Source organism: Trichoderma reesei (genome assembly GCF_000167675.1).
Source record: "Trichoderma reesei QM6a unplaced genomic scaffold TRIREscaffold_7, whole genome shotgun sequence".
Classification (NCBI taxonomy): Eukaryota; Fungi; Ascomycota; class Sordariomycetes; order Hypocreales; family Hypocreaceae; genus Trichoderma; species Trichoderma reesei.
Genome location: NW_006711154.1, coordinates 582,995 through 594,658, shown reverse-complemented (window position 1 = coordinate 594,658; position 11,664 = coordinate 582,995). Strand labels below are relative to the sequence as shown.

At 54.7% G+C, this 11,664-nt stretch overlaps 1 protein-coding gene across 1 annotated transcript; it reads right to left on the bottom strand.

Annotated features, from left to right (window-relative positions):
- Positions 1–8,749: 8,749 nt before the first annotated feature.
- TRIREDRAFT_60426 (uncharacterized protein) lies at positions 8,750–11,664 on the bottom strand (the record flags this gene model as incomplete). The annotated part of the gene is made up of 6 exons (XM_006964451.1): positions 8,750–9,476; positions 9,542–10,041; positions 10,126–10,781; positions 10,856–11,065; positions 11,120–11,438; positions 11,506–11,664. The coding sequence occupies 6 exons, from the start codon at positions 11,662–11,664 to the stop codon at positions 8,750–8,752; spliced, it is 2,571 nt and encodes an 856-aa protein (XP_006964513.1).

Sequence of the window (11,664 nt, the reverse complement as noted above, 5' to 3'; positions counted from 1 at the left end):
TTTAGGGTTTTCTTTGGACACCAGGAGTGGCGACTATTGGGTGCAAAACTCCAAAAGATAATGCGAGCACGACCGCGATCGTCTCGGGGAGAGAGCGGAGTAAGGTGTAACGACCTTCTAACGCGAGTTTGTTCTGTGTCAGTTGCGGAGCGCGCTGTACAGGGCAGGGCGTCATGTACTCTTGGAATGGCCGTCTTGTTTCCAGTTCCGACATCAGTCACACAAGTTCCGCCAGGCTGGGTTTCTTCAAGTACTTGGTGTACAACTTGCAACTCTGCCAAGAGGGCGGTCTGTCAGACAAACTCCCTGTCCCTGACGAACGTACGGGAGAAACGTTGCCGAACGCAAGCCCCCTCTGAGAGGGCGGGATGCAGAAATGGACGAACTTGCCGCCCTGCGAAGTTACTCCCCCAACTCTCAAGTACACACATTTTACACGTACTGGCGAGTCTGCAGATGCCACTTGACGGAGAGATCGAGCAGGTATAGCCGAACCAATCTGCCAGACAGGTGTGGTGTGAAATGTAAAGGCGTATGCTGTGGTGAGGGCATAGTGACGCCTCTGATGTCGGGCAACATATGGATTTGTCGACCAGTCTGACTGACATGCAGGAGACAAGCTGCCGAATGACGAACTGGCCGGGGTTTGGGAGGTGCTAGAGACGCACGAACGGCTGCCACGACAGCACCACAGGAACCCCATCTCGCCATGAAGTACAGTATTACGGGGCGTCTCACGAAGCAATTGGGGGGGCGACGGGCACTTCCCGGCAAGCTGGTGAAGGCGAACTCCTCTGATCCTACCTGCTCGTACCTCGTGCAAATAGGCAATATTCGTCTGTTCCGCCTGCATTGGAGGCCGAACTGGTCCGCCGTCTGGTCTCCAGGGCATCAACTTCTCGTTGGTCGCCTGCTCCACTCCACCCAGCATGAAGGCGAGCATCATGCAGCCCAGCCATGCATAGGCTCGCACGCACACCACACAACCTCCGCACGCCACTGCCGCGTCGTGTCACCATTGGCAGCCAGTCACGACCATCCATCTCCATATGGAGAGGGCTACTGGCAGGCAAAGGACCGCATGTACCTTTTGCCTTCTCCTCTTCGGCTCTACTGGCGATCGAGAGAACGCCGCGGGGAAGAAGGGGTAGAGCGGCAAGAAGGGGTCTGATGGAGGGTGTCCCAGCCAGCTGGAGATCAATATTCTAGAATCTTTCTCTCTCACAATTGGCGGCTCGGGACGTGTGTGGGCTTACCCCGAGTTGCGCTTTGGCTGATGCCCGGTTTCTCACACTAGTCGCCATGCTTATACCATCTCGTCAAGCATTGCCATCTCTCGATGCTTTTTGAAGCACTACCAAGGAGTAATAGCCTGGAGAATGCGCTACCCGTCTAGTAGACTGTTATTTTGGGTGCCTGCAGTGGGTAGTGGGCAGGGGTACATCGCGATATACAGCATGCAATGGGCAACGGACAATGGCCTTGAGGGATGAGGCATCTGTATGACCGGATGCGTGTGGCGTGGTGGACTGAGTTATTTTCTCCCTTTGGGAAGGCCGAGGGGGACAAGTGTGACGATGCTACTATTTTGGCTCCCATGCTTGGCCTCTACCAGCCTTTGGGAACGACTGCCATCACCGCCGGCCACCAGTACCATGACGATCCTGGGCGCCCCAACCGCGTTCTTGGGCCGCTGCATCTCGATCTTCTGACCAGAGAACATGGAGTGAGAGTAAGCAGGCGAACGCACCAGATGCCTCTGGGTTTGGTCTCTCATCCTTCTGTTTGTCCGGCTGCCGAATATGGCAACGTCGTGACGGGTAGCATTTTGCCGTTGCAGGGCTGAGAGCGGCTACTAAACCTGCTCCAGCTCGGCAGCGCGCAGGCTCCTACCAACAAAAGATACTTGGCAAATTGGCTGGGACTTGTCATCTCACAAATCATAATTCCTTACATGTCAGTTTCGCTCCCGTCGGATTGCCATCATCGAATCGAAAAGGAACAACGCTGCTGTCAGCCAGTGGCTAGTCAATGCCCATGAGCCTGCGCATCTACGGACGCACAGCCGTTTTCGTCACTTGACAGGGAGCGGCGGCGGCAGTACTAGCAGTGTTGTTGGTTATGAGGTTACTGGCGCGTCTTGTTCCCTTTCTGCCAGCCGTGGACCAGGTTTCAGTGAGGCTGACCTGCAAGTGGCCGCCTTCCTCCTCCAAGAACGCTCTGTGGCTGGCTGGCCTGCTGCCTGCATGAGAGCTTTTTGGTCTGGACTGGCCAACACGCAAGTTCCAGCTTTGGCGGAGCACTCAATGCAGCGCTACGACTATGTCTTACAGCATCATCAGAGACGGAAAAAGGGTGAAGAGGGTTGGTCCGGTGCAGTCGGCGGCGGAAAGGGCACCCGATGCTCTGCTGTCCGGGAGAGCGAGCTGCCATCCATGGCGCCATCAATGCCTTATCACGCGACCAAGGTCTCGCGGGGGTCGTACTGGCGACCGCGAACCGTTCAGCTGAGCCGCATCACGAAAACCACTGCCAGCCCTGGCAGACAAGGCAATGTTTGAGGCGTTGGGGATTCCAGGCTTTGGCATCTGCAAAGCGGTCTTACCGGTTTTTTGGCCATGATACCTCCTTAACGTACCTTGTTTCGTACCCCTGGATGCTGATAGGAGCACACCAATTCTGCCTCAGCTCCCAGCTGCCGCCCAGCAGGGAGGCCCTGGCCCCGATGATGCGAGCTGGGAACATGGAACCCTCGTCTCCGGCAATCGCCAGGCATCTGGGTCCAAGTTGATGGGGGAGTTCACCCGTGAACGCGGTTGCGACCCGAAGTATCCCTTTCGCGCCGGTACATCCTGCGTACAGACCATGAAGTACGAGGTACAGGAGACAGTTGTTTGGTATCATTTGCGGCGACAGATGCTAATTCGGGACGAAGTTTGGTCACATCTCCTTCTCTTCCAACGGCTGACGGAACGCGGCAGTTGAATGAGACTGGTTCGTCTCCTATGTTGGGGGGGCAGGAGACTGTTCTTCCTTTTTCGTACACACACTCGAGTTTTACGGAGGCACTGTGTCCTTGTACCTCCCGTGCGCATATGCTTGTGCGTGTGCGAACGTACTGCCTTTCAGCCTTGTGCTGTTCCTATACCACTGGGCAGGTGTTTCGGTGAGGGCTAGATGGATGCCAGGACCACGGTCGTTGCAATGGGCCAGCTACCTCCGGAAAGCTCCAATATCTGCACTGATCACTCCTGCCTTCACGCACTCGAATCCCGCCCCCCTGGCCGGTCACGCAAACGGGGAAGAGGGATATAGGGCGCACGGTGTGGAATAGAGTCCTCTCTATGAGTATCTTATTCTTGTACGTGACGAGACTTCGATGCAGTGCAGTGCAGCGTGCCATGAGCGATCTTTCGATCTCCAAAAGGCAAGGCGTGCCGAACAATGATCACGCCGCAGCAATATGGCGGCTGAACAGGATCGGTCCACGAATGCGGTTCAAGGCCAAGATACAAGCCGGCTTCATTCGCCTGCGGATGTGCTTTGGGCATCGATAGTGGCAAAAGGCATCAAGGATCCAACCCTCGTCTATTGGAATAGGCGGCTGGAAGGTGTCGGCGGTGTCCTCTGCCACTCCCTTGAACCGTCACTTCTTTGCCAAAGGGCCTTTACTCCATATCAGCCACCATGTTCGTGTATTCGCGAACAACGACTGGTCATTTCTCACCACCCCTTAGCAATGCTATGTAGGGTCATGTCTGGGCTAAACATGCAGCTACTGCTTGCTTGCTTGGTGTCGAGGCAGATTTAATGGTCTATGATGCACAGTGCTGGGCAACCTCAGCTACTCGTATGTATTGACCGATTCAGGACACTGAGGGAAGAGACTCCCTGTCTTCTTCATTCTGATGTTCTCGGGCCTGGGTGATACTTGCACATTGCGAGATGAACCCCGACCCAACATGCCTCTCGAGGCAGAAGGCTGCTACCCTTTCGGCATACCGAGCGGCAGAAAAAAGCCTTGCTGCGCTGCGATGCCTTTTTCCTCAAGCATGGCCTTTTGACATATGGCACACAAGCGTGAAGGCATTGCCGACATGTGGTACAGGTGCTAAAGCAGGAGTCTGTCTGAAACAATCGACTTGTGCAGATGCAGAACCCATCATTGGAATGACGCAAACGCTCCCTAAAATAGAGAAGCAGAATGCCCATGGGCCATGAGCTGTCGTCTTTTGGCAGCATGAAATTGGGCGGGTCGCTGCACGGGGTCAAGCGATGGCGCAACTGAAGCTGGCTCTGCTTCTCCCCGTTGGCCGGTTTCAGGGTTCGTCGGCTGAGAGTTGCCCGCTGCCAACGGGCACATGCCGCTGCGCGCAAGTCGTCATGCAGCGCGGCGAGACGATTCAAAGGGCTTCACCGAAGACATGACGGACCCATGGGGGCCTCGCGTACGAGGAGAAACGCTGATCCTAGGTGCCCACAAGGCATCTCGTCGCGACGCAACTCGTCCGCTTGCTGGCGGGACACCTGAGCTATCAGATTCTTATCCTGCCGCCGAAATACGGAAAGGCGGCCGAACTATTCATCAGGCGTCCAGAGCAATGGCAGCGCAAACGGATTGCTTCGCACGCTGACTGCATGTGCATGCGTTGACCATCCTATGCAGACGAGAGCTGACAGGCCGATGCTTACGCGTATGCCTACAACGAGCAGTCAGTTTGTCTGCGATGATAGGCGGGCCAGCTGATGTTCATGCTCTTGGGCACAAGATGTTGGAGTCATTTCCTCTCACTGCTGCCTGCTTGTCTGCCTGCCTGACTGCCTGCCTGCCCCCTTTTCCTCAGGGAAGGGAGATGTCGATTGCTGAGGTGAGCGGCGGGAGCGATCGACGGCGTGAACGCTCGCTCCGCATGCGATGGGCCAACGTCTGCTTCGTTACGGGCGAATCTCTGCGCAGGGAACCGCAGGAAGCGATACTGGGGCGCTGGTAGCGTGGATGAAGGAGCAGCGCTCGCGTATGAGCTATCGCACGCATGAGAGCGCTGGTCTGAGCTCGCCGCCTGCTTGGACAGACTGGACATGATGGTCGGATTGCAAAGAGCCCGTGCATGCACGCTTTGCGGCTGGACGCTGCGAGTGCGACACACACGCTGTCACGGCAGGCCAGAGACGGAGTTCAGCCTGCAGAGTTGCAGGGCACAGAGGGGGGTGTTGTCCAGATGCTTGCGGACTCTTCCAGCCAGCAGAGCCCAGTGACACCCAATCGATCGGAGCTGGCTCCGCGACTTCTGCTGGTTTCTCTGCTGTTGGCTTCACAAATATTGTGCGACCCGCGTGGTGGTAGTATTCCCTTGCCCAAGTGCGAAAGTACGGAGTATTACTTGTCGTAATAGCTCGGCCTCGTCTCGTCCCGTCCCGTGTGCCACAGAGGGGACACGTTGACGGCCGGCCCACTCCGCGAGACCCTGAATCAACTACCACGTCTCCCGCTGACTTTGCTCCCAGACAGGTACGACCCTTCATCGCGGACTCGGCCGTGTTTTGCTGATGGAAGTCTCGGACAGAGGCAGGATCCGGCTTCGTGGTCGGATCACGATCGAGCAACCCAAGACTAGCCTGGACCGTACATAAGTGACCGAAGAGAGAGACATCTGACTACTAGTCTGATTGGAAAAAACCAAGCAGACTTTTTTTCAGCAGTGGTGGTGAATATGCAGGGCGAGCTCTCTCGTTGGGGCTGCGGCAGCCTCGGCAGCCTCGCTATCCAGCTTCCGGCGTGAATTGACAGGCATTCATCGTCGATGGTTGGACTTTCCCTCCCTCACCCCTGGTCGCTGGCTTTCCTTTTTCCTTTTTTTTCCCCGGCTTCTTCTACTACCCCAATAGCTTGGGACACGAAGTCCCTGCTGATCCGATGGCTGGCATTTTTCAACCACCCCTACTCTTCCTCAGCCCAGCCAACAGGGATGGTGCTGCTGCTGCTTATAAGGTGGTGTGCGGGCTGTCCAAGTACTAGCCAACGGCATGGGCTACAAGTACTACCAAATACTTGGTACTCTACATGCTACCATCGAGACGGGGGAGGCGTGTGCATTGAAAAAAGACGACTATTGCTTCATGCGCGCGCTGCGCTTCTCGTGTAGGCAGAAGTACTACTACCTCGAACGGAGCAGTTACGAGCGTACGCAGTACTTCATACGACGTGCCTCGCAGTCCCAGCCGATCTTGTGGGAGCTCCCAAGGGGTCGGGGAGCAAAAATCTGGGGAAATGGCATGCCCTCCATAATACCCTCCCTTGTCCAGTGGCTCCGGTGGTCTGGGGGGGTTGCTCTTATGCTGGGTGCCCCTCAGCAAGCAGGAGTTGAGGTGGTTTGTGACTGGCGCCTGGCCGGCTTCTCCCATTTGCTGGTGCATGTATTATGCTGAACCCAGAGCGCTGAAGGCGTGACGATGGAGATTTGGGTAAGCCGTGAAGACAAAGCATGCAGTACGAGTAAGCTTTGCCTTAGCATAGCCTGGCCGGGCCGTCAGCGGCGTTCGCGGCACGGCACCAGGAACCACACAATCTTGATTGTACGAAGATCGACTTCACGAACGAACCACAACAGGAAAGTGTACCGCCAGAACATTGCCAGCGCAAGAACTATGCTCCAGCGAGTCTAGCTGTCTGCTCCTCTCGGTCCCGAGCTGCTGGCTGAGAAAGGGGCGGTGGGTATGCTTTAGTGACAGTACATAGGTCACAGCAAGGCTGGGGGTGCTCACACATCGGGTCAAGGCAGGATCAGCCGTAGGAATAGCAGCAGCAGCAGTAGCAGCGGGAGGAGCAGTGACTTGTGAGGCACCCATTGCCTCGTACTCGCGAGACAAGGACGTGCTCCTGGTGCTTCACTAGGCTCCTTTTGAGCGTGCGTCCCATGCGGATCGGTGTTTTCGAGCACACCCTGAACGGAGGATCTCCGTACACCTCGGTTTGAACTCCCCTTTTCTTTGGCCGTGGGCTCCCTTGCTAGCCTGCTCAAGATCCCTGGGAGCGGCATCTGGAAGGCTGACGTGTCGTTGCAAGGCTGATGGTGGCTGCAGCGCTACTGCACGGGTGTGAGACCAGGGATCATGTTGTCTTGATAACATGTAGATATCACCCTGTTTTTGTTGTCGTATCAGTACTCGTGATGCTGTGTTGTCGTTATCATTCCTGCTTGTCTGTGGATGTTCCTCGATGGGAAAGATGGGCGGCGATCAGGAAGAGGGCTTTCTCGGGCGTCGTCTTGATTCCACACCGTGAACAAGTACCTGGAGTTCCCATACATGAGGACTCACCCTGCCTGATCAATGCCGGCCAGGGTACATGTTCATGCCCGTGAACAAGGGGGGTGAGGGTGTGTGATATGTACCGTGAACAAGAGGGAAAGGCGAAGACGAGCTGAGCTCGTGTTGTTCCAGGCCGATGTGAGTCAGGGAAGGAACTTGAACCTCGATGGGCTGAGAATGATGATGATGATGATGATGATAATGCAAGGGGGTTGTGTGAGAAAGAAATGTGCCGGGCAATATGGGTGACGATGGTTGTTTTTCTGTTGGGGAGGGAGCGGTGAGAATATGCAGTCCATATTGTTTAGAGCTGGGATTTGGCTTGGAGGAATGGCATCTGATGGGTAAGTGCCATATGACAAGATCTTTAGAGGAGGTAGTACATGATGACGAGCCTTTAGTTGTAGGGTACTGGAGAGGCAAGTATTGGTTCCAACAGGTACTGTAAAATGTTCGTGTTAGTAGGTAGGCAAGTCATGTTGTTCTTCACCCCCTTCTAGAACGAATGAAAGTGGTAAGAAATAAGCTCAAGTAGGTACAATGCAACGTACAACAAACACCTTGTCTACCTATCTAGCTAGCATAAACAACAGATTAATGAGGTTTCCGCGCCATATCGACCTGTCGCCCGCTGCAGGGAACGAGTCATGGCGGGAACTATCGAACGATTGAATTGCTTGCTCGCTTGATTCTCTATTTCTGGTCATAGTTTGGGAGATGTTTTGGGTTTTCTGTTTATGCGAACTGGTTGATGCACAGAGAGAGGGTTGTTTGTTGGGGGTGTTGGGCTCCCGGGTACTTATCCGATGTGTTGCTGGACTGGGATCTTGCTCTTCAATGTTGGATTCAAGCTCGACTTGTTCCCGCTTTGTCTACTAGTCTAATACCTAGATAGCTTAGCAATTTTCGAAGAAAAGAGAGAGGAAGAAGACCTCGAAAGGGGGTAAAAGGGGGGGGGGGGGGTTTCGCAAGAAAGAATATGTATGGTCCGTCTTCAAGTGGCTTTCACAGACGAGATTGGGTGGCAAAAAGCTTCCCACACCAGAAACAGTATGGTGCGCAAAAAAGGGAAAAGTCATTAGATTGATGAGGAGATAAAAAGAGTGAAGGAGAAAAAAGAAAACGCTGGACGAACGGGGAATCGAACCCCGGACCTTTCCCAAGCAAGCGGTTTTATTCTGATTCCAGAGGAACAGACCATGCTAAGGGAAAATTATACCACTAAACCATCCGCCCATGTCGTGCGTTGCTGTCGACGGCGGACAAGAGCCTCATGAAGCCATCACGAAAACGAGCAACGTCGGTGTGTCATCAATGCCATAGGTACTGGCTAAGTAAAGGGGGGGGGATCAGCAAATCTGTACTTCATGGGACAAAGAGGAGCGCTAAAGAAGCCGAGTATTTCATCATCGTATATTCATTGCAGTCGCCACAGCAGGCCTCATCTGGCCAACGGCTCCTTGGCTTTGATCTCCTTGATCGTCTCCCTCGTTCGTGCATTGTCCTCGAAGCTGGCGTGTATCAGATCAATCACCTCGTCCACCGTGAAATACAAGCTCAGCTCGCTCTCGCACCACAGAAACTTGACTTCGTTGAGATTGCTCTGCAGCACCTCGCCGAGGTACTTGAGGCGCAGCCAGCTCGGCGCATACTGAGCCGTCGTTGGCAATTCATCCGGCACCGGGGCCGTCCCGGCGAGCTTGCTGGGGAGAAACAAGTCATCTAGCTCCGTTGCCGAAGCGATGAGCTGGGCAATACTGTAGGCCTCTTCTTGTCCGATCGATGGCATCTCCAGCACGTCTGATATCAGCCGTGACGCAAGCGAGTCTGCAAGAGACCCGACTGCCTGGGACCAAACTGATCGCCTCAGGATAGGATCCCATGTCGCGGCCACACTCCGGATACGCGCTGTGCCAGCTTCGATGGACGACTCCTTGTCGTCCTGCTGTGCCAGGCTCTGTGATCCGCCAAGGAGGTCTTGTAGTATCGTCTTTTGAAGACTCATTTCGTTGGAGTAGCTGCGGTTGGCAAAGCTTTTAAGCGTCCGGACATCATTGTCAATACGGAGCATGCTTCGCGCACGAGGTGTCAGGTCTTCGCGCTGTTTCCAAGCTATGGAAAAGTCGGAGAGCTTCTCTGACAGATACATGGCATCATTGTACAGGAACCTAAAAAGTCATGTCAGTACCACTGAGGTGTTTGAGAGGCGAACGTCTCGTGCTGCCAAACTTACATGTTGCCTCCAGCGTCGGACGAGTAGTAGTGAGGCGAGATGGCTCGAAACAGAGCCAGGACGAAGGTAGGCAAGCTGAAGAGGCCAGGTGCCGTTGCTGTCAACAGGCTGTACTCGTTTCCGTCCTTTGTCAACGCAGCTCCGTCTTCCAGGATGGAGAATATGAGTTCGAGCACGGGCTCGGGCATTGACGAAATGCTGTATGTCTCTTTGAAGACAAGCTCCCTGGTCTCTTCTTTGGCCTTGCCTGACTTCGCTTTAGCAGCTGGAGGCACAGGTGCAGGAGCAGGAGCGGAAGCGGGCTCCTCTTGGGCGTCGCCGTCATCGCCCCAACCCCATGCATCAGCTCCATCGTCTTCATCCGGAGCATTAGCCGCGTCCTTTGCTTCTGCGTTCTTTGGCCCGTTTGCATCGTCGTTGTCTCCCCAGCCCCACGCATCAGCACCATCATCCTCGTTAGCAGATTCGGCAGGTTCCTTGGCCTCCGGCTTCTTCTCATCCTTGTTCGCATCATCGTTGTCATCCCATCCCCAAGCATCTGCAGCTCCGTCATCTTCATTGCGGTCACCTTCGTGTCCTTTTACCTGCGTATCATTTGCTGTCTTTTCATCATCCCATGCCTCTCCCCAGTCGTCTCCCCAGTCGTTTGAGTCCGCAACAGCTCCGGCCCCAGTTCTGGAGAGCTCTTTACCCTCAGCTATGGAGACCATCTGCCTCTCAATCTTTTCGACGCGTTTGGACTCCCCAATCCCACTGGCCAGCTTGACTCGGACGCTGTCAAGTGCCGTTTCTCTGCTCTTCTCAAGCCAAATTGTAGGAGCCTTACTGGCCCAATCCTGAATCGGCTCGAGGCCGGTAAATCCGCTATGCTGCAAAGCATCGCAAAACTCCTTCATCTTCAATACCAGCGCTTGGAACTTATCCAGATCCTTGAGTCCCGATGGAACGGCAGGGTTGAGCCATACCTTGGTAAGCTTGGAGAGAATGTCGCCCATCATGACATCAGCCAGTGGTCGCAAAAGATCGGCTGGCAGCTTCTGAGCCACGAATGTCAGGATCTGTTCGAGATCCGATAGCAAGGATTCGGCTGAGCTGTCAGAGGATCCTGCAAGCTCCAGCACGTCTCCCTCCACCCTGATGCCGGGTATGTTTGTTCTGGTAGCATCCATGCGCGGTGAAACCACCGCTGCATCTAAATTGTGCCACAGCTGCTCCATTCTCTCATCAACCTCTTTGTACGCTTTCAGGCCAACTACGGCATCGTCCAGGCTCATTTTCTCATCTTCTAGAGGTCAGCAAGTGTCCTAAAGAGACATCTATGGGCATTGAACTGTATACACAAACCTTGTCGCGTATTGTAGATGGCAACCTTGCCCAACTCGGTATCGACTTGCACCAGAGTCTTCCAAACGTGGTTAAAGACTTGATGGATATCGGACTTTAGCTCAAAGGCCCTCAGGTCCAAAAGCTTCATTACTCGGGTTGTTTTGCTAACACCCACATCATCGAGGGCCTTCCATGATTCTTCGCAAGGTCAGCCGCTGTCAGCAATCAATGGCACGGATGGGGGATACACACGCTCAAGCAGCCGCAGCGAGTCGAGAACCCGCCTTTCTCTGCTTGCCTGCTCGACTTCAGCGAGAAGCTGGTTGACTTGCTGGATCCGCCTCAAGACGCCGTGAATCTGCTGGCTGTATTGAACCTCTCGATTGAGGAACTCGGCCTTCTCTTCCGCATCTAGGATCGCTTCTCCAGTCACCTCAGGTGCCTCGGACTGACGGATGATGTCATTGGCAATGGTCTTGGATCGGATGATGTCCTCCTGCAGGACCTTTGCGTTCCTCATCCACGAGCTGATGTCTTCCTTTGTCTCTTCGTTTATGGTGTGGATCTCGGCCTAGAGAAGGGGTTCCAGTCAGAACGCGTTGCAATGCCACCGACGCCTGGAGTGACGGCTCATGTACCTCGATATCCAACTTGGCCTTGCCCAGAGCCTCAATTGTCGGGTTCAAATCAGTCTCCGAGACCGACTGCAGCGCGGTGGCATCTTCAGGGAAGCTGCCTTCCAGCGCAAACGACAGGATGGCGTTGCTGAGCTGTTGCGACTCGGCTGTGGCCGCCAT